At 32.9% G+C, this 21248-nt stretch overlaps 1 protein-coding gene across 1 annotated transcript in view; it reads left to right on the forward strand.

Annotated features, from left to right (window-relative positions):
• The window catches only part of LOC135126164 (prolow-density lipoprotein receptor-related protein 1), a 136963-nt gene that overhangs the window by 64559 nt on the left and 51156 nt on the right, over positions 1-21248 (forward strand). The window contains exons 3-5 of the mRNA XM_064052004.1: positions 9966-10784; positions 10845-11780; positions 16518-17030. Coding sequence (XP_063908074.1) covers positions 9966-10784; positions 10845-11780; positions 16518-17030 — 2268 coding nt within the window. The remainder of the gene's footprint in view (positions 1-9965; positions 10785-10844; positions 11781-16517; positions 17031-21248) is intronic.

The following is a 21248-nucleotide window of genomic DNA, read 5'->3' on the forward strand; positions in this document are numbered from 1 at the left end:
TTTCGTCCCTTTTAATTATTTCGTCTTTTTCGTCTTTTTTCGTTCTTTACGTAATTTTTTATCTTTTTCGACCTTATTCGTCCTTTTTCATTCTTTGTCGTCCTTTTCATTCCTTTTTCCTTCTCTTCGTCCTTTTCGTAATTTTTCATCCTATTCGTCCTTTTTTATCCTTTCCGTCCTTTTCGTAATTTTTCATCCTTTTCGTCCTTTATCGTTCTTTTTGACATTTGGGTCCTTTTTTGTCTTATCGTCCTTTTCGTCCTTTTTTATCTTTTCGTCCTCTTCGTCCTTTTCGCCCTTTTTTGTCTTTTCGTCCTGTTTCGTTCTTTTTCGTCCTTTACGTAATTTTTCATCCTCTTCATCCTTTTCGACCTTTATCGTCCTTTAACGTCGTTTTCATTCCTTTTTCATTCTTTTTCGTCGTTCTTCGCTCTTTTCGTAATATTTTATCTTTTTCATCCTTCTTTGTTCTTTTTCGTTCTGTTCGACATTTTCGTCCTTTTTTGTCTTTTCGTCCTCTTCTTCCGTTTTCGACCTTTTCGGAATTTTTTATTCTTTTCGTCCTTTTCGTCCGTTTTCGTCCTCTTCGTAATTTTTCATCCTTGTCGTCCGTTTTCGTCCATTTCGTATTTTTTTTCCTTTTTGTCCTTTTTCGCCCTTTTCGTAACTTTATATACTTTCGTCATTCTTCGACCTTTTCGTCCTTTTTGTAATTTTTCATCCTCTGTCCGTTTTTGTTCTTTTCGTAATTTTTTATCCTTTTCGTCCTTATTCGTCCTTTTTGTCCTATTTCGTCCTTTTTCGTGCTCTTCGTCCTTTTCGTCCTTTCCGACCTTTTCGTCCTGTTTCGTCCCATTTCGTCTTTTTCGTCCTTGTTCTTCCTTTTTCGTCCTATTCGTCCTTTTTCGTGCTCTTTGTCCTTTTTCGTTCTTTTCGTCCTTTTACATCCTTTTTCGTCCTTTCCGTAATTTTTCATCCTTATCGTCCTTTTTCGTTCTTTTTCGTCCTTCTTTGCCTTTTTCCTAATTTTTTATCCTTTTCATCCTTCTTCGTCCTGTTTCGTCCTTTTCGACATTTTCGTCCTTTTCCGTCCTTCTCGTCCTTTTTCATCCTTTTCGTCCTGTTCATAATTTTTCATCCTTTTCGTCCGTTTTCGTCCTTTTCGTAATATTTTATTCTTTTCGTCCTATTCGACCTTTTCGTAATTTTTTATTCTTTTCGTCCTTTTCGTCCGTTTTCGTCCTCTTCGTAATTTTTCATCCTTGTCGTCCGTTTTTGTCCTTTTCGTATTTTTTTTCCTTTTTGTCCTTTTTCGCCCTTTTCGTAACTTTATATACTTTCGTCATTCTTCGACCTTTTCGTCCTTTTTGTAATTTTTCATCCTCTGTCCGTTTTTGTTCTTTTCGTAATTTTTTATCTTTTTCGTCCTTATTCGTCCTTTTTGTCCTATTTCGTCCTTTTTCGTGCTCTTCGTCCTTTTCGTCCTTTCCGACCTTTTCGTCCTGTTTCGTCCCATTTCGTCTTTTTCGTCCTTGTTCTTCCTTTTTCGTCCTATTCGTCCTTTTTCGTGCTCTTTGTCCTTTTTCGTTCTTTTCGTCCTTTTACATCCTTTTTCGTCCTTTCCGTAATTTTTCATCCTTATCGTCCTTTTTCGTTCTTTTTCGTCCTTCCTTGCCTTTTTCCTAATTTTTTATCCTTTTCATCCTTCTTCGTCCTGTTTCGTCCTTTTCGACATTTTCGTCCTTTTCCGTCCTTCTCGTCCTTTTTCATCCTTTTCGTCCTGTTCATAATTTTTCATCCTTTTCGTCCGTTTTCGTCCTTTTCGTAATATTTTATTCTTTTCGTCCTATTCGACCTTTTCGTAATTTTTTATTCTTTTCGTCCGTTTTCGTCCTCTTCGTAATTTTTCATCCTTGTCGTCCGTTTTCGTCCTTTTCGTATTTTTTTTCCTTTTTGTCCCTTTTCGCCCTTTTCGTAACTTTATATACTTTCGTCATTCTTCGACCTTTTCGTCCTTTATGTAATTTTTCATCCTCTGTCCGTTTTTGTTCTTTTCGTAATTTTTTATCCTTTTCGTCCTTATTCGTCCTTTTTGTCCTATTTCGTCCTTTTTCGTGCTCTTCGTCCTTTTCGTCCTTTCCGACCTTTTCGTCCTGTTTCGTCCCATTTCGTCTTTTTCGTCCTTGTTCTTCCCTTTTCGTCCTATTCGTCCTTTTTCGTGCTCTTTGTCCTTTTTCGTTCTTTTCGTCCTTTTACATACTTTTTCGTCCTTTCTGTAATTTTTCATCCTTATCGTCCTTTTTTGTTTTTTTCGTCCTTCTTTGCCTTTTTCCTAATTTTTTATCCTTTTCATCCTTCTTCGTCCTGTTTCGTCCTTTTCGACATTTTCGTCCTTTTCCGTCCTTCTCGTCCTTTTTCATCCTTTTCGTCCTGTTCATAATTTTTCATCCTTTTCGTCCGTTTTCGTCCTTTTCGTAATATTTTATTCTTTTCGTCCTATTCGTCCTTTTCGTAATTTTTTATCCTTTTTGCCCGTTTTCGTCCTTTTTACCTTTTTCGCCCTTCTTCGTCCTTTTCGACCTTTTCGTCTTTTTTGTAATTTTTCATTCTCTTTGTCCGCTTTCGTCCTTTACGAAATATTTATCCTTTTCGTCCTTTTCGTGTTTTTTCATCCTATATCGTCCGTTTCATTCCTTTTTCCTTCTCTTTGTCCTTTTCGTAATTTTTCATCCTTTTCGACCTTTTTCGTCCTTTAACGTCCTTTTCATTCCTTTTTCGTCCTCTTCGTCCTTTTTCATCCTTTTCGTCCTTTTACATCCTTTTTCGCCCTTTTCGTAATTTTTCATCATTTTCGTCCTTTTTCGTTCTTTTCGACCTTTGCGTCCTTTCTTGTCTTATCGTGCTTTTCGACCTTTTCGTTCTTTTTTATCTTTTCGTCCTTTATCGTCCTTTTCATTCCTTTTTCGTCCTCTTCGTCCTTTTTGTAATTTTTCATCCTATTTGTCCTTTTCATCCTTTTCGTCCTTTTACATCCTTTTTCGTCCTCTTCGTAATTTTTCATACTATTCGTCCTTTTTCATTCTTTTTCGTCCTTCTTCGCCCTTTTCGTAATTTGTTATCTTTTTCGTCCTTTTCGTCCTTGTTCGTTCTTTTTCGTCCTTTTCGACATTTTCGTCCTTTTTTGTCTTTTCGTCCTTCTCGTACTTTTCGTAATTTTTCATCCATCATACCATCGTATGATGTCGCAGAATAAAGACGTGTCTCCGGGTCTCCCCGTATTACCATGTAAAAAGTGCAAAATTATGCCGGTAGCTGGTCTCACATGTATTAAATGTGGGTCACTAAGCCACCCTAGCTGTGTTAAACTACTAAAAAACGTAAAAACAATAAGTGAAACGCGTATTAATTGTTGTGATAATAGTGATAACTTTGATAATAGTGTTCTTCAATCGCAACCAGATGAATTACTTATCCCGCAATCACAGTTCGAAATTCTTATTACAAAGGCAATAGAGCCACTGTTTATGCAAATTGAATCGTTACGAAATGATGTACGTAATCTCAAAGAAAGCAATGTGGAATTGGTAAGGTTGTTAACATGTCCCTCAATGGTGAATAGTCAACAGATGCAACAGTTGAAATCTTATTATGTCACAAACTCTGAAAAGAGCATCAATTTTTCTGAGTCTGAAGTCAGTGCTCCTAAAAACCCTGTATTTTCACACACTAAAAATGAGTACAGAGTTGGTAAAAAGTATGTGAATACTAGAGACAAAAAAGCAACAGCTGATAATCCAACACAAGACATTATGAGTTCATCGTCCCGTGACAAACCGAAGGATAAAATTGTCTGTAAGGATGTTCAAGATGATGACTGGGTTGTGCAACGTCGTTCTCATAAATCCGGACGAAGGAAGGCTCCCACAATAGTTGGTACTTTAAAAAATGTTAATGAGTGTGGTGAACTTCGCTCTAGTTATGTAAAGAGGGCATGGTTCTATGTAGGGAAAGTCGTTAAGGGCACTGAAGCCTCAGTTGTCAAACAGTACGTCCGTAACAAGCTCTCGTCTAATGATATGGTTGTTGAGAATATCTCTGTCAATGGGATCTATGAAGCCTTCAAATTAGGAGTTCCATTTGAATACAAGGATTTGGTTTTAAAGGAAGATTTCTGGCCACAGGGTGTTAGCATTAGACGTTTTAATTTTCCTAAAAATTCTTTTTTAGGAGGAAAACAGCCGCAAATAAGTGCCAAAAACCTAAACTTGCCAATCCCTTAGTGTACTATCAAAACGTAAGGGGCTTAAAGACAAAATTGAATGATTTCTACTGTGCCATCCTCTCTGAGGAATATCCTATTATTGTTTTTACAGAAACTTGGTTATCTGATGATATTATTAGTACATCTGTTTTTGATGATCGCTATATAGTCTTTCGTACTGACAGAAATGCTATTAATAGTGTCAAAAGTCATGGAGGCGGTGTATTAATAGCGGTTAACAAATATTTAAAATCTAGTCAAATAATGCTCAATGACTCCTTGGTGGAAGAGCTGTGGGTCAAAATTTGTTCTGAATCTAGTACCTTAATAGTAGGTTGTGTTTATTTACCTCATAATTGCGATTTTTCAAAACTTGTTAGTCATATAAATTCACTACATTTTGTTTGTGATCAATCATGTGATGATAATATGATTATTATTGGTGATTTTAATCTACCTAATATTGAATGGAAGATTGTTGATGATAATTTTGGCTTTGTACCCTTTGATCTCAGTGACGAACGCTCATCTTATATTTGTGATCATTATGCTTCTCTAGGTTTTAGTCAATGTAATAATTTTAAAAATAATTGTAATCATGTTTTAGATCTATGTTTTTATAATGTATCAACTATTGAGTTGCAATTATGTAATCCTTTAATTAGGCCTGATCCGAGTCACCCTACTTTTATTGTTAGTATTGATAATTTTCTTGCATGTGACTATAATTATTATTTTGAATATTTCTATGATTTCAATAATGTTAGTTACAATAGAGTTTTAAATTTTTTGATGTCCATTGACTGGAATCAAGTCCTTACTAGTATTGATGTTAATGTAGCTGTTGAAACTTTTTATATGTACATATATGAAGCTTGTCATTTGTTTGTTCCCTTTAAAAGGAAATTTGTAAATAATTTGTTTCCTCCATGGTTCTCGAAATCTTTGATTTCTCTCATAAGGGAAAAAAAAAATAGCGCATAAACGTTTTAAAATGTATAATCGTAATTGTGATCTCCTAACTTTTGAAGCTCTTAGAAAACGTTGTAAATCTGAAATTAAGATTGCTCATAGTATATATTTAGCTGGCATTGAAAATGATCTCAAGTCTAATCCCAAAAATTTTTGGAAATTTGTTAGCAAAAAATCTAAACTTAATTATACACCTTCGCCTATGTTATCTCAGGACTTGCATATTTTAAGTGATGATAAAACCATCTGTGAAGCATTTAATGAATACTTCTTTACTGCATTTGATTTCAATAATTTTGTGAAATGTACTTTGCTACCTGATAAGTCTGTTAATGTTGGATCTATTTCTGTTAGTTTTGTTGAAATTGAAAATGCTCTTAATAAGTTAGACGTCAATAAGGGACCCGGGCCTGATGGACTGCCACCTAAATTTTTAAAAATGTGTCATGAAGCTCTTGTCTTGCCTTTGCAAATTTTATTTAATCTTTCTCTTTCATCAGGAGTCTTCCCTGATACATGGAAACACGCGTTTGTAGTCCCAGTATACAAAAATGGTGCTAGAAATCGTATCAATAATTACCGTCCAATTTCGTTGTTATCTACTATAAGTAAACTGTTTGAATCTATTGTGTTAGAGAAACTATTTCCTTTGTTTAAATCTGTAATTTCTCCATGTCAGCATGGGTTCTTTCCAAAGCGCTCTGTAATCACTAATCTATTTCATTATGTAAATTCTATTCTTGAATCCATGGGTAATGGTCTGGAGGTTCACGCCGTCTATAGTGATTTTTGTAAGGCATTTGACAAAGTCAATCATTATATTTTAGTACAAAAATTAGCTGCTTACGGAGTCTTTGACCCTCTCCTTAAATGGTTTGGTAGTTATCTGGATAGTAGAACTCAGCAGGTTAAAATTAAAAGTATCTTATCTGACAGACGATGTGTGCCTTCGGGGGTTCCTCAAGGATCAATTTTGGGACCATTTCTGTTCTGTTTATTTATCAATGATGTTGGAAAGAATTTTAAATGTAATTACAGTTTATTTGCTGACGACTTGAAATTTTTTTTTAATATTAATAGTAACAGTGACTGTGAATTAATGCAAGCAGATCTTAACAGTTTATATCGTTGGTGTGTTGATAATAGCATGAATTTAAACTTGGAAAAATGTTACAGTATATGCTTTACTCGGAAAAAAAATAAATCGATTCCTCGTTACTTAATTAACAATACTGTTTTAAAATCTGTGCCCTGTGTTAAGGATCTCGGTATATTTCTTGATAGTCAGCTGAATTTCTCTTTTCATATTGATCATGTTATTAACAAAGCAAGTAAGGTACTGGGATGCATCAAAAGGTATTCAAGAGACTTCCTTGATTTTACAACTATTGTTCATTTATATAAAACTTTAGTCGTACCCATTATTGACTATGGATGTATAATTTGGGCTCCACATTACAAAACTCACCTGGAGCGTATTGATTCGATATTAAAAAAATTTTTACATTTTGTCAAGTTTAGATTACCTTCAAATATAAATTGCTCTCTAGAGCTTATGATGTCTTACCTTCATTTGTCTACGTTTTGTACTAGGAAAACTTATTTTAGTATTTGCTTCATTTATAAACTGCTTAATAACCTTATTGATGTGCCTGATCTACTTAATATGATCAAATTTAGAGTGCCCCAACATCTGACTAGGATTAAGTCTCTATTTTATATTGATTTTGCCGCAACTAATTATGTTAAAGCTTCACCTTTACATGAAATTTTGAATGTTTCTAACTTGTATTACAATGAAATTGATTTCTTTTGTTATGCTTCATTCAACTCTTTTAAACATAAATTACGAATTCTTCTTCTTATGTAGGTAATTATAGGTGTGTGTATTTTTTACTCTATGTATCCTCCTTCTTTGTAAATCCATGTACTTAAAGCTATTTTGGCGTTGAAATAAAGTATTATTATCCTCTTCGTCCGTTTTCGTCCTCTTCGTAATTTTTCATCCTTGTCCGTTTTCGTCCTTTTCGTTATTTTTTTTTTTCCTTTTTGTCCTTTTTCGCCCTTTTCGTAACTTTTTATACTTTTCGTCCTTTTCGTCATTCTTCGTCCTTTTCGACCTTTTCGTCCTTTTTGTAATTTTTCATCCTCTTTGTCCATTTTCGTCCTTTTCGTAATTTTTTAACCTTTTCGTCCTTATTCGTCCTTTTCGTCCTATTGCGTCCTTTTTCATCCTTGTTCGTGCTCTTCGTCCTTTTCGTCCTTTCCGACCTTTTCGTCCTTTTTCATCCCATTTCGTCTTTTTCGTCCTTGTTCTTCCTTTTTCGTCCTCTTTGTCCTTTTTCGTCCTTTTCGTAATTTTTCATCCCAGTCGTCTTTTTCGTCCTTTTTCGTTCTTTTCGTCTTTTTACATCCTTTTTCGTCCTTTTCGTAATTTTTCATCCTTATCGTCCTTTTTCGTTCTTTCTCGTCCTTCTTTGCCCTTTTCGTAATTTTTTATCCTTTTCGTCCTTCTTCGTCCTGTTTCGTCCTTTTCGACATTTTCGTCCTTTTCCGTCCTTTTCGTCCTTTTTCATCCTTTTCGTAATTTTTCATCCTTTTCGTCCTGTTCATAATTTTTCATCCTTTTCGTCCGTTTTCGTGCTTTTCGTAATATTTTATTCTTTTCGTCCTATTCGTCCTTTTCGTAATTTTTTATCCTTTTTGTCCGCTTTTGTCCTTTTTGAAATATTTATCCTTTTCGTGCTTTTTCGTCTTTTTCGTCCTTCTCGCCCGTTTTCGTACTGTTCGTAATTTTTTATCCTTTTCGCACTTTTCGTCCTTTTTCGTCCTTTGCGTCTTTTTTCGTCCTTTTTCATCCTTTGCGTAATTTTTCATCCTTTACGTTCTTCTCGACCTTTTCGTCTTTTTCATCCTTTTTCGTCCTCTTCCTCCTTTTTGTCCTTTTCGTAATTTTTTATCCAATTCGTCTTTTTCGTCCTTTTCGTCCTTTTACATCCTTTTTATCCTTTTCGTCCTTTTTCATTCTTTTCGACCTTTTCGTCCTTTTTCGAAATAATAAGAAAATTTAGGCATCGAAAAATTGCAAAATTGAAGAAATTAAAATTTATATCATCTAAAAATTGTAAAAACGAAAGATCGCAAAATAAAAATCGAAAAACTAAAAAATCGAAATAATTTGCAATTCGGAAAAATCGGAGAACTTAAAAATTAAGTCGAGGAAATGAAAAATCTAGAAATATGAGTAATTTTAAAACTGAACTCGAAAAATGAAAAAAACCGAAAATTGTAAATAAACTCGAAACACTGAAATCTCACAGTTGAAGAAAACAAGAATTAAAAATTAAAAAACTGATAATTGAAAAAATGAAAATTTGGAGATTCTTGAAATTCAAAAAACGAAGAAGCGAAAATGGAGAAACTAAAAATTCGCAAAGAAAAATCGAAAAGTTGAAAAATTAAAATCGAGAAAAAGGACGATTGAAAAATCAAAATGTAGAGAAAAAGAAAAACTAAAAATCGAAAACCGTAAAAAGGGAAAAATCGTAGAAAATCGGATGAGTGAGGATTCAAAACATTACAAAGAAAATTGTAAAATTGAAAAATCTAAAAATTAAAAAATCGAAAAGTTGAAAAAAAAAAAATTGTAAAATCTAAACACCGAAAAATTGCAAATCGAAAAAATGAAGAAACGAATAATTAAAAAATTGTACAGGAAAATCGGAAAATTTAAAAATTGAAAAATCGGATTGAGAAATTCGTAATTCGAAAAAATAAAAAAATTTAATAATCAAAATAAAATGTCGACAATCGAAAAATTGCAAACTGAAAATTCCAAACATTACAACATAATAATCGAAAATTTAAGTCGGGAAGGTGAAAACTTCAAAACTTGAAAAATTTATAATTGAAAAATTCAAAAATTGCGTGTCCAATAACTGAAGAAAAGAAGAACTGAAAAATTGAAAAATTAAAAATTTTGAAACTCAAAACTCCAAAAATTGAGAAACCGAAACGAGAAAGCAAAGAAATGAAAATTTGCAAAATCTTAAAATCTTAAAATTGAAAAATTCATTGAAAACCAGAAAGAAATCAGATCAAGATAATGAAGAAACGAAGAAGTGAAAAATGGAGAAATCAAAAAATTGTAAAGGAAAATTGAAAAATTAAAAATTGATAAATCGCATTGAGAAAATTGTAAAACTGAAAAATCTAAAAATTGAAAAATCGAAACACGGAAGTATTTGTAATTTGGAAAAATAAGAAAAATGAATAATCGAAAAATTAAAAAAATTTAAACCAAAACAATTTCAAATAGAAAAATTAAATGTCGAGAATCGAAAAAATAAAAAAATCGAAAAATCAGGAAATTGAAATTTAAAAGTCGAGAAAGTAAAAAGTTCAAAAATTGAACATCGAAAAATTGCAAAATTATAATTGAAGACTTGAAAAATTGCATTATTAAGAAATCAAAAAATAAAAATTACAAAACTGAAAATTCAAAACATTTGAAAAAATGAAAATTTAAAATACCTATCTAAAAATTGTAAAAACTAAATATTGCAAAATAAAAATCGAAAAACTACAAAATCAATTGTAATTCGGAAAAATTGGAAATTCAAAAGTGGAGAAATCGGAAAATTTTAAATTCCTAGAATCCTTAAATATTGAATCCTGGTACCACCCATAAACTTTACAAAACTGCCTTATCTGAATGCCGCCGTTCTTTCAGTTCCCAGAGACATGGAACCCTCGCTCATTTTCTCAACCCAGGCCGAGATCCGCCGCCTCAAACTCACCGGCGACCCCTGGCCAGGCAATTCGTTCCTGGACCTCCTCAACAGTACCGCTCTGGAATTCATCTTCAACAACCACTCCGTGTGCTACGTCCACCACAACCACTCCAAAGCGTCTCTCGTCTGCGCCAACATAGACGACTTCACTCAACGCACCGAACTCAAATCCCGCTCCACCCTTTTAGAGTTCGAATCCGTCCAGCAGATGGCGATGGACTGGGTCTCCAGAAACTGGTACTTCTTGGACGACCAACGAGAAATCATTTTGGTGTGCACCGAGCACCTGGAGTGGTGTAACATCCTCCTGGAGCACGACCTGGGCAAACCTCGAGCGGTGGCTCTGGACCCCACCCGAGGCTACATGTTCTTCACGAAGTGGGGGCACTCGTCTCCCATGCTGGAGCGGTGTAGAATGGACGGGAGCGACAGGAAGCCCATAGTCGACGTCAAGATCGTGTACCCGTACGGGGTGACGGTGGACTACCCCACCCAGCAGATTTATTGGGTGGACACCTATCTGGATTTCGTGGAACGCGTGGACTACGAAGGCAAGCACAGGAAGACGATTTTAAGAGGGCTTTCGATGCAAAATCTCTACGGGATCAGCGTTTTCGAAAACAAGTTGTATTTGTCGTCGTGGTACAGCAACGACATTCTCCGGCTGGATAAGTTTACTAAGAAGGCGGATGTGCTGTATAAGGAGACAAGTAGGCCGTTTAATATCCACGTGTACCACAGGCAGCGGCACCCCATAGGTGAGTAGTTCTCGTTTTCGTCGTGGTTAAATCGCATCCTACCGACTGCGCCATTTTTAGTTCCGCACCCCTGCCACTATAAATCCGACTGTGAGCACATGTGTATCTCCAACTGGAAGCGCGACGTTGCTATCGAGAAATGCCTCTGTGCTGCTGGGTATCGCATGAATAGTAAAAACCGCTGCGTCATTAAAACCGGTAATCGGTTTCTTTTGATTGCGAAGAGTAAACCGGCTTCGATTAAGGGTATCGAGCTTGATAGCAACAACGAAACTATGATTCCTGTGACGGGGATCCGCCAACCCACGGCTATAGACTACGACGTGCAGAGCGGTAGCATCATTTACTCGGATAGTCACCGGATGGTGATCGAGAGCACGAAAATTAGTGACTCGTCGCATAAAGTCGTGCTGCAGAAGAACGTGCGAATGTGCGACGGGCTCGCCGTGGACTGGATGTCGCGCAATTTGTATTGGACGGATCACGAAGTCGGGAGTATTAGTGTGCTCAAGTTGGCTAATTCGTCGCAGAGTCGGACTTTGATTCAAGACCCGTTTTTCAACCCGGTGTCGATCACGCTGGATCCGAGTCGAGGGGTGATGTATTGGGGAGACTGGTCGAATATTTTTCCGAATAAAGGGAAGATTTACGTCGCTAATATGGACGGGAAGAATTTGAAGGATTTCGTCGAGGTGGATATAGATTGGCCGAGCGGGCTTACGCTGGATTTGGTCGAGAAGAGGCTGTATTGGTGCGATCGTCACTTGAGTAGGATCGAGAGTATCGATTTCAACGGGAGGAACAGGAGAGTGGAGCTGAGTAAAGGGATCAAGCATCCATTCGGGTTGGCATTAGGACCGGGGAAACGTTTCTACTTCACGGAATTCGCCAACGGGACCGTGATGATGTACAGCAGTAAAACCGGGTTGAAGGAGCTGGATCACAGCAACCCCCCGATCCTAGACATCAAACTGTACGACGCCTCGTCCCAAAAAGGTAAGAAAACTCTAAAGTGGTCTCCAGTGACTTGTAAAGGGTTCGCGTTTCCGGGGTCGAATCACTTAACACGTACGGGGTTGTTTTGTCGTTTTTAAATAAACTCACATTTAAATACTCAAGATGATTTTTATTTACAAGTCACGGTTCTCGATTTCTACCGCATTAGAGTTCCATTATTAATATTGTTCTGTTCTTACAATGAGTTTGGGGATATATATGTTACAGCTAATATCCGAAATACGTTATTATGCATAATAACTAGATATTTTAGGAATTATGCGTAATAACTAAACTTGTCAGTTATTATGCATAATAACCGGAAACATTAGGAATTATGCGTAATAACTGAATTTTTCAGTTATAATGCACAATAACGTATACGTTTAGGTAATATTGATAATAACTAACAGAGGAACAGGAATTGTGCATAATACCTGATACATTAGTCATTAAGCATATTATTATAACCTAATAGGCCAGGGCCGATAATTTTTTAGAACAAAAAAATTTAGAACAGGATGATACCCATTGGAAAAGGAAGAAAATATAACAAAAAAAATTGGTCTAAAGAGTTTAGACAGTACTTCCCTCGCTGTCGGAAACTTGACGACTGCATGCCTATTGTGTTTTTTTCTCATTACATTTTTGTAGTGGGAATTTAAAAAAAAATTGCGATGACGTCATCAACATTTTTGCAAGGACACGTATATCAGTTGGGATAGATGTAGTGTAATACTAAGAATAAAATTATTATATTCTCAAATTTTCGGGAAAATGAATTGGGTCGTTTTGAATATTGGTTTGTAATAATCAATAAAATAACGAAACAATTTACTCACGTATACGTATCAGAGGCAACTGAAAATCGTGTATGTATAAACATTCTTAATTTAAGATGACAGGCGTAACAGCATACGTGAGAGTCAAACAGAGAAACTGTAAACAAAACGACCATCGGTTTTATTGCTTCGACTTCCGCTTATTATATAAAACATTGGGTTTTATTTTAATTCTTGACGGTGAAATTCACAATTGGTTGGTTATAAACATGTCTATTTCACATTCGCGGAACCAAGTGAGCGCATAAAACAAATGCAGGTCTGTAATGTTAAAGTCGATGTAAATAAGCGTGCTACCCTTATGTTTCAACCGAGTTTTTCCTTTAACAAATTTTGTGTCTACCAAATTGGGTTGGTTGGGGTATAATACTAATAATAAGTGTTGCCTTTAATTTAATCAATAAAATAAATTGACTTCATTAATTTTTTTGAACCACCTCTTAAGAAAATCTAAAAAATACGAATGGAATGATAAATCACAAGTACAAATTCATCATATTTTTTGCATTTTATATAGGATTTATTCAGCAAAATTTAAGGGTGACGTTATCAATTTTTTTAGGAGGGATGAACAAATACATTTTGAACAAAAGTTTTACCATGCTTATAATAACTTTAAAATATTCCCAAGATTTCAAAGCATTCGGTTTTGTAATTCCTGATTAAATCGATAAAATAAATTCACGCCTTCATTAATTTTTTTGAGTCACCCTGCATATGCAAATCCAAAAATATGAATGGAATGATAAATCACAAGTACAGACTCATCATATTTTGTACATTTTAGATACGATTTATTCGGCAAACTTTTGAGCTGACGTCATCAGTTTTTTGTTGAAGATAACCAAATATATTTTGACTAAAAATTTATTATGCTCTTTATAACCTTAAAACATCTGCAAGATTTCAAAGCATTCGGTTTTGTAGTTCCTGATTAAATCAATAAAATAAATTTACGCATTCATTAATTTTTTTGAGTCACCCTGTATATGCAAATCCAAAAAATATGAATGGAGTGATAGATCACAAGTACTGACTCATCATATTTTGTACATTTTAGATATGATTTATTCCACAAACTTTTGAGCTGACGTCATCAAGTTTTTGGAGGGGATAAGCAAATATTTTTTTACTGAAGATTTATGATGCTCTTTATAGCCTTAAAACATCTGCAACATTTCAAAGCATTCTGGTTAGCAGATTAAAAATTAAATTTCAAAATGTTGTTTTATAATTTTGATTTTTTTTTCCAAAAATCTGGACGTTTCGGGTGAAAAGTCGATTCAGAGTTGTAAACTACATGTGTAGGACTATGTTATTTTATACAATTGAAAACCCATTTACTATGTACAATTTTGAAGTGACGTCATCGCATTAGTGGTGGGGATGATTAGACAAATTTTGGTTAGCGTTTTACCATCTACATGATATTCTTAATATAAGTACAAAATTTCACAACAATCGGTCGAGTACTTTCGGAGATTATCTGTGTAATAAAAATCCGGGACGGCAGACGGACAGACGGACGGACGGACAGACGGACAGACAGACGGACAGACAGACGGAAATGGGAGACCTATTTCTTCGTCTTCTAGGGGTCATGAAAGATCGAGAAAACGTAAAAGTAGAGAGTCGGCCGACGGACTCAATTACAATACTTCCTTTGCTTACGCTCGGGAAGTAAAAAATCGGTGTGCTTTTTGTTCATTGAAATCTCTAGTTTCTAATGGTGTAAAAAAAAGTATACATTACTATGGTAAATTTTCTCAGGAAATCCAAAAAAAACGAAAAACTCGAATTAGAAATTTTTTTTTAATCATGTAAAATTTTGAGCTATTTATTAAAATTTACAATTTAATTACTCGAAAAAAGTAAGATTCCAGGTTACACTGATAAACTCAAAAATTTAAAATCCATGAAACAAACGCCTTCTGTTGGTGGGAGATTTGTCAATATGAAAGATGATTTAATTCTTGCCAATTGATTTTCGAAATCTTAATTGATCCAGTGTTATATTGTCATTTTTACTTCCAAAATATGATGAGTCTGTACTTGTGATCTATCACTCCATTCATATTTTTTGGATTTGCATATACAGGGTGACTCAAAAAAATTAATGAATGCGTAAATATATTTTATTGATTTAATCAGGAACTACAAAACCGAATGCTCTGAAATCTTGCAGATGTTTTAAGGCCATAAAGAGCATAATAAATGTTTAGTCAAAATATATTTGCTTATCCCCTCCAAAAACTTGATGACGTCAGCTCGAAAATTTGCCGAATAAATCATATCTAAAATGTACAAAATATGATGAGTCTGTACTTGTGATCTATCACTCCATTCATATTTTTTGGATTTGCATATACAGGGTGATTCAAGAAAATAAATGAAAGCGTAAATTTATTTTACTGATTTACTCAGGAACTACAAAACCGAATGCTTCGAAATCTTGAAGACATTTTAAAATTATCATAAGCATGGTAAATTTTTGATCAAAACGTATTTGGTCGTCCCCCCTAAAAAATTTATGATGTCACCACAAAATTTAGCTGAAAAAATCCTATCTAAAATGTACAAAATATGGTGAGTCTCTTCTTGTGATTTATCATTCCATTCAAATTTTTTCGATTTGCATATACAGGGTGACTCAAAAAAATTAATGAATGCGTAAATTTATTTTATTGATTTAATCAGGAACTACAAAACCGAATGCTTTGAAATCTTGCAGATGTTTTAAGGTTATAAAGAGCATAATAAATTTTTAGTCAAAATATATTTGGTTATCTTCAACAAAAAACTGATGACGTCAGCTCAAAAGTTTGCCGAATAAATCGTATCTAAAATGTACAAAATATGATGAGTCTGTACTTGTGATTTATCATTCCATTCATATTTTTGGATTTGCATATGCAGGGTGACTCAAAAAAATTAATGAAGGCGTGAATTTATTTTATCGATTTAATCAGGAATTACAAAACCGAATGCTTTGAAATCTTGGGAATATTTTAAAGTTATTATAAGCATGGTAAACTTTTGTTCAAAATGTATTTGTTCATCCCTCCTAAAAAAATTGATGACGTCACCCTTAAATTTTGCTGAATAAATCCTATCTAAAATGCAAAAAATATGATGAGTTTGTACTTGTGATTTATCATTCCATTCATATTTTTTAGATTTTCTTAAGAGGTGGTTCAAAAAAATTAATGAAGTCAATTTATTTTATTGATTAAATTAAAGGCAACACTTATTATTAGTATTACACCCCAACCAACCCAATTTGGTAGACACAAAATTTGTTAAAGGAAAAACTCGGTTGAAACATAAGGGTAGCACGCTTATTTACATCGACTTTAACATTACAGACCTGCATTTGTTAATGCGCTCACTTGGTTCCGCGAATGTGAAATATACATGTTTATAATCAACCAATTGTGAATTTCACCGTCAAGAATTAAAATAAAACCCAATGTTTTATATAATAAGCGGAAGTCGAAGCAATAAAACCGATGGTCGTTTTGTTTACAGTTTCTCTGTTTAACTCTCACGTATGCTGTTACGCCTGTCATCTTAAATTAAGAATGTTTATACATACACGATTTTCAGCTGCCTCTGATACGTATACGTGAGTAAATTGTTTCGTTATTTTATTGATTATTACAAATCAATATTCAAAACGACCCAATTCATTTTCCCGAAAATTTGAGAATATAATAATTTTAGGTCTACTGTACTGGATCATCACATGATGTCTAAGGGTTGAAATCATCACATGATGTTCAAAAGTTTCCCATAATTATTAATTAGTTTAACAAAAGATAAACGCTAATGTACATAGAACTAATATTAGAAATAACGTTGATGCAGTGTAATAACAGACTCAACCCCGTTGTAGGTGAGAACAACTGCACCAAGAACACCGAGTGTCCCGAGCTGTGTTTACCCACCCCCGTGGGGGCGGTGTGCGAGTGCTCCAACGGCTTCCATCTCGTCAACAACACGTGCTTACCTCAATTGAACAACACCCACGTTTTCAATATCTGTCTTCCGGGTCAGTTCCAGTGCAAGAACTCGTATTGCGTCCCGCAGTCGGAGACCTGCAACGGTATCAATAACTGCGGCGACCATTCCGACGAAGCCGGGGGACCTGATGGTCCCTGCGGGGACACCGTGTGCGGTGCGAATCAGATGAAGTGCGATAATCACACGTGCATTTCCAAGTACTGGCGTTGCGACGGCGAGCAAGATTGCGTCGACGGGACCGACGAGGACGAGAAGAATTGCTCGCAGGTCTGCTCGGCGGCGCAGTTTAAGTGTGCCGTTTCGAAGCGGTGCATTCCGTCGGTGTGGAAATGCGATTCGGTGGCTGATTGCGGGCCGTATGACTCCAGCGATGAAGAGGACTGCGGTAAGTTGGGGTTGATGGTGGTAATTAGGGTCGAGATTGCTCGGTGGGAAGTAGTTTGAGTGAAAATGGGCGTCGATTTGGCGGCGGGTTCTGGTAAATGATAATCGATGATTGCGACGTTGATGACGTTCGGGGGGATTTATAGTTGTGTATATTAAATCGGCGCCTGAAAACTTGTTTGATCTACAGACCAGAGCGCGCTCAAGCCAGTGTCGACTCTAAGCGATTTAGCTGATTTGGAGCATAATTTCTGCGGGAAATAGTTGTTTGGTCGGATTTTATAATGAATAAGTAGATTTTTTTCGGGAAAATGTAGTTATTTTTATGTTTTGTCTTCTACTTTCTATGGATTTTTTAACGACAAATTTAGTGACAAATTTTTGTGTTTATTTTCGATACATTGTATGATATTAACACTGAGAAAAAAAATCTAAAATTTAAAAACCGAAAAACGAAAAATCGAAACTCCAAAATTTAAAAAATCGAAACATCCAAGAAGTGGAAAATCGAAAATCCGAAAAGTAAAAAGTGGAAAAACCGAGAAATCGAAAAATCAAAAGATCCAGAAATTAAAAAGTCGACAAGTCGAAAAATTGAGAAACCGAAATGGGCCGAAATCGAAAAATGAAAAACTGAAAAATTGATAAATCTAGAAATTGAACAATCAAAACATCGAAACATCCAAATGTCAATAAATCGAGAAATCAAAAAATTAAAAAATTCTGAAAATCTAAAAGCGGAAAAATAAAAAACCGAAAAAACGGAAAATCACAACATTGAAAAATCGAAAAATTTTAAAAATAAAATTAAAAAAAATCGAAACCTTAAAAAATCTAAAAATTGAAGAATTGAAGAACTGCCAAATCGAACGAGTCGGAAGTCAAGAAATGGGAAAATCAAAACATCGATTAATTGTAAAATCAAAAAATTGAGAATTTAGAAGAGTCAAAAATTGAAAAATCGAAAAACCGAAATATTTAAAAATCGTAAAATTTAAGAGAAAAACTGAAAAAACGTAAAACTAAAACATCAAAAATTTGAAAATCGGGAAATTGAATAATAAATATGTAATCTGAAAAATCCCAAAATTGAAATTTCGAAAAATTGAAAACTGAAAGAAAAACTGAACAATGGAAAAATTGAAAAACTGAGAAATCTTTTGATCCAAAAAGTGAAATCGAAAAACAAGAGTTTATAAAAGTCAAATTTGAAAAATTGAAAAATCGAAATATTTAAAAATCCTAAAATTGCCGAGAAAAATTGGAAAACCGTAAAATTGAAACATCGAAAAATTGAGAAATCGTGAAATTGAAAAATTGAATAACAAATAAACTGAAAAATTCCACAACTGGAATTTCGAAAAATTCAAAAATGAAAGAAAAACTGAAAAATCCCAAAACTGAAATATCCAAAAACTGAGAAATTAAAAAACTGAAAAATTGAGAAATCGAATAATCAAAAAAGTGAACTCGAAAAATCAAAACCTTAAAAAATTGAAAAATCAAAATCCTAAAATTTTTAAAAATTGAAGAAATGAAAAATCGAAATATTTAAAAATCGGAAAATTGAGAAATCGTGAAATTGAAAAATTGAATAATAAATAAACTGAAAAATCCCAAAACTGGAATTTCGAAAAATTGAAAAATGAAACAAAAACTGAAAAATCCCAAAACTGAAATATCCAAAAACTGAGAAATTAAAAAACTGAAAAATTGAGAAATCAAATAATCAAAAAAGTGAACTCGAAAAATCAAAACCTTAAAAAATTGAAAAATCAAAAACCTAAAAATTTTTAAAATTGAAGAAATAAAAAATCGAAAAGCAAGAGTTTATAAAAGTCAAATTTGAAAAATTGAAAAATCGAATTATTTAAAAATCATAAAATTGCCGAGAAAAATTGGAAAACCGTAAAACTGAAACATCGGAAAATTGAGAAATCGTGAAATTGAAAAATTGAATAATAAATAAATTGAAAAATCCCAAAATTGAAATTTAGAAAAATTGAAAAATTAAAGAAAAACTGAAGATTGGAAAAATTTAAAAATTTCAAAACAGAAATATCCAAAAACAGAGTAATTAAAAAACTGAAAAACTGAGAAATCAAAAAGTCAAAAAAAGTGAAGTCGAAAAATCAAAATCTTAACAAATTGAAAAATCAAAAACGTAAAAAATTGAAAAATTGAAGAATGAAAAATCGAAAAACAGTTTCTAATAGTCAGATTTGGAAAATTGGAAAAATATAAAATTGAAACATCGGTAAATTGAGAAATCGTGAAATTGAAAACTTGACAAACTCTAAAATCGAAAAATTGAATAATAAATAAACTGAAAAATCCAGAACTGAAATTTCGAAAAATTGAAAAATGAAAGAAAAACTGAAAAATCCCAAAACTGAAATATCCAAAAACTGAGAAATTCAAAAACTGAAAAATTGAGAAATCGAAAAATCAAAAAAGTGAAGTCGACAAAACGAAACCTTAAAAAATAGAAAAACTGAAAAATCAAAAACCTGAAAAATCGAAACAGTCGAATGTCAAGAAATAGGAAAATCAAAACATCGATCAATTGAAAAATCGAAAAATTGAAATTTAGAAAAATTGAAAAATGAAAGGAAAATGAAGATTGGAAAAACTAAAAAAATCTCAAAACTGAAATATCCAAAAACAGAGAAATTAAAAAAATTGAAAAACTGAGAAATCAAAGTCAAAAAAGTGAAATCGAAAAATTAAAATCTTAAAAAATTGAAAAATCAAAAACCTAAAAATTTTAAAAATTGAAGAAAAGAAAAATCGAAAAACAAGAGTTTATAAAAGTCAAATTTGAAAAATTGAAAAATCAAAATATTTAAAAATCATAAAATTGCCGAGAAAAATTGGAAAACCGTAAAACTGAAACATCGGAAAATTGAGAAATCGTGAAATTGAAAAATTGAATAATAAATAAACTGACAAAAAACAAAACTGGAATTTCGAAAAATTGAAAAATGAAAGAAAAACTGAAAAATCCCAAAACTGAAATATCCAAAATCTGAGAAATTAAAAAACTGAAAAATTGAGAAATCACATAATCAAAAAAGTGAACTCGAAAAATCAAAACTTTAAAAAATTGAAAAATCAAAAACCTAAAAAATTTTTAAATTGAAGAAATGAAAAATCGAAATATTTAAAAATCATAAAATTGCCGAGAAAAATTGGAAAACCAAGAAATTGAGAAAACGAAAAATCAAAAACCTGAAAAACCAAAAAACTGAAGAATTGAAAAACCGAAAAATCGAAACAGTCAAGAAATGGGAAAATCAAAACATCGATTAAATGAAAAATCGAAATATTTAAAAGGAGAAAAATTGAAAAAACTTAAAATTGAAACATCGAAAAATTGAGAATTGAGAAATTGTAAAATCGAAAAATTGAATAATAAATAATCTGAAAAATCCCAAAATTGAAATTTAGAAAAATTGAAAAATGAAAGAAAAACTGAGAAATCAAAGTCAAAAAACTGAAATCGAAAAATCAAAATCTTAAAAAATTGAAAAATCAAAAACCTACAAATTTTAAAAATTGAACAAAAAAAATGGAAAAACAAGAATTTATGAAAGTCAAATTTGAAAAATTGAAAAATCGAAATATTTAAAAATCGTAAAATTGCCGAGAAAATTAGAAAACCGTAAAATTGAAACATCGGAAAATTGAGAAATCGTAAAATTGAAAAATGAAAGAAAAACTGAAAAATCCCAAAACTGAAATATACAAAAACTGAGAATTTAAAAAACTGAAAAATTGAGAAATCGAAAAATCAAAAAAGTGAAGTCGAAAAATCGAAACTTTTAAAAATAGACAAACTAAAAAATCAAAAACCGAAAAATCGAAACAGTCGAAAGTCAAGAAATGGGAAAATCAAAACATTGATTAATTGAAAAATCGAAATATTTAAAAATCGTAAAATTGCATAATAAATAATCTGAAAAATCCCAAAATTGAATTTAGAAAAATTGAAAAATGAAGGAAAAACTAAAAAATTTCAAAACAAAAATATCCAAAAACAGACATAATTAAAAAACTGAAAAACTGAGCAATCAAAAAGTCAAAAAAAGTGAAGTCGAAAAATCAAAATCTTAACAAATTGAAAAATCAAAAACCTAAAAAAATGAAAAATTGAAGAATGAAAAATCGAAAAACAATTTCTAAAAGTCAAATTTGGAAAATTGGAAAAATATAAAAT

This window comes from Zophobas morio, unplaced genomic scaffold (genome assembly GCF_036711695.1).
Source record: "Zophobas morio isolate AGI-343-1 ecotype UQ-CSIRO unplaced genomic scaffold, CSIRO_AGI_Zmor_V1 ptg000010l, whole genome shotgun sequence".
Classification (NCBI taxonomy): Eukaryota; Metazoa; Arthropoda; class Insecta; order Coleoptera; family Tenebrionidae; genus Zophobas; species Zophobas morio.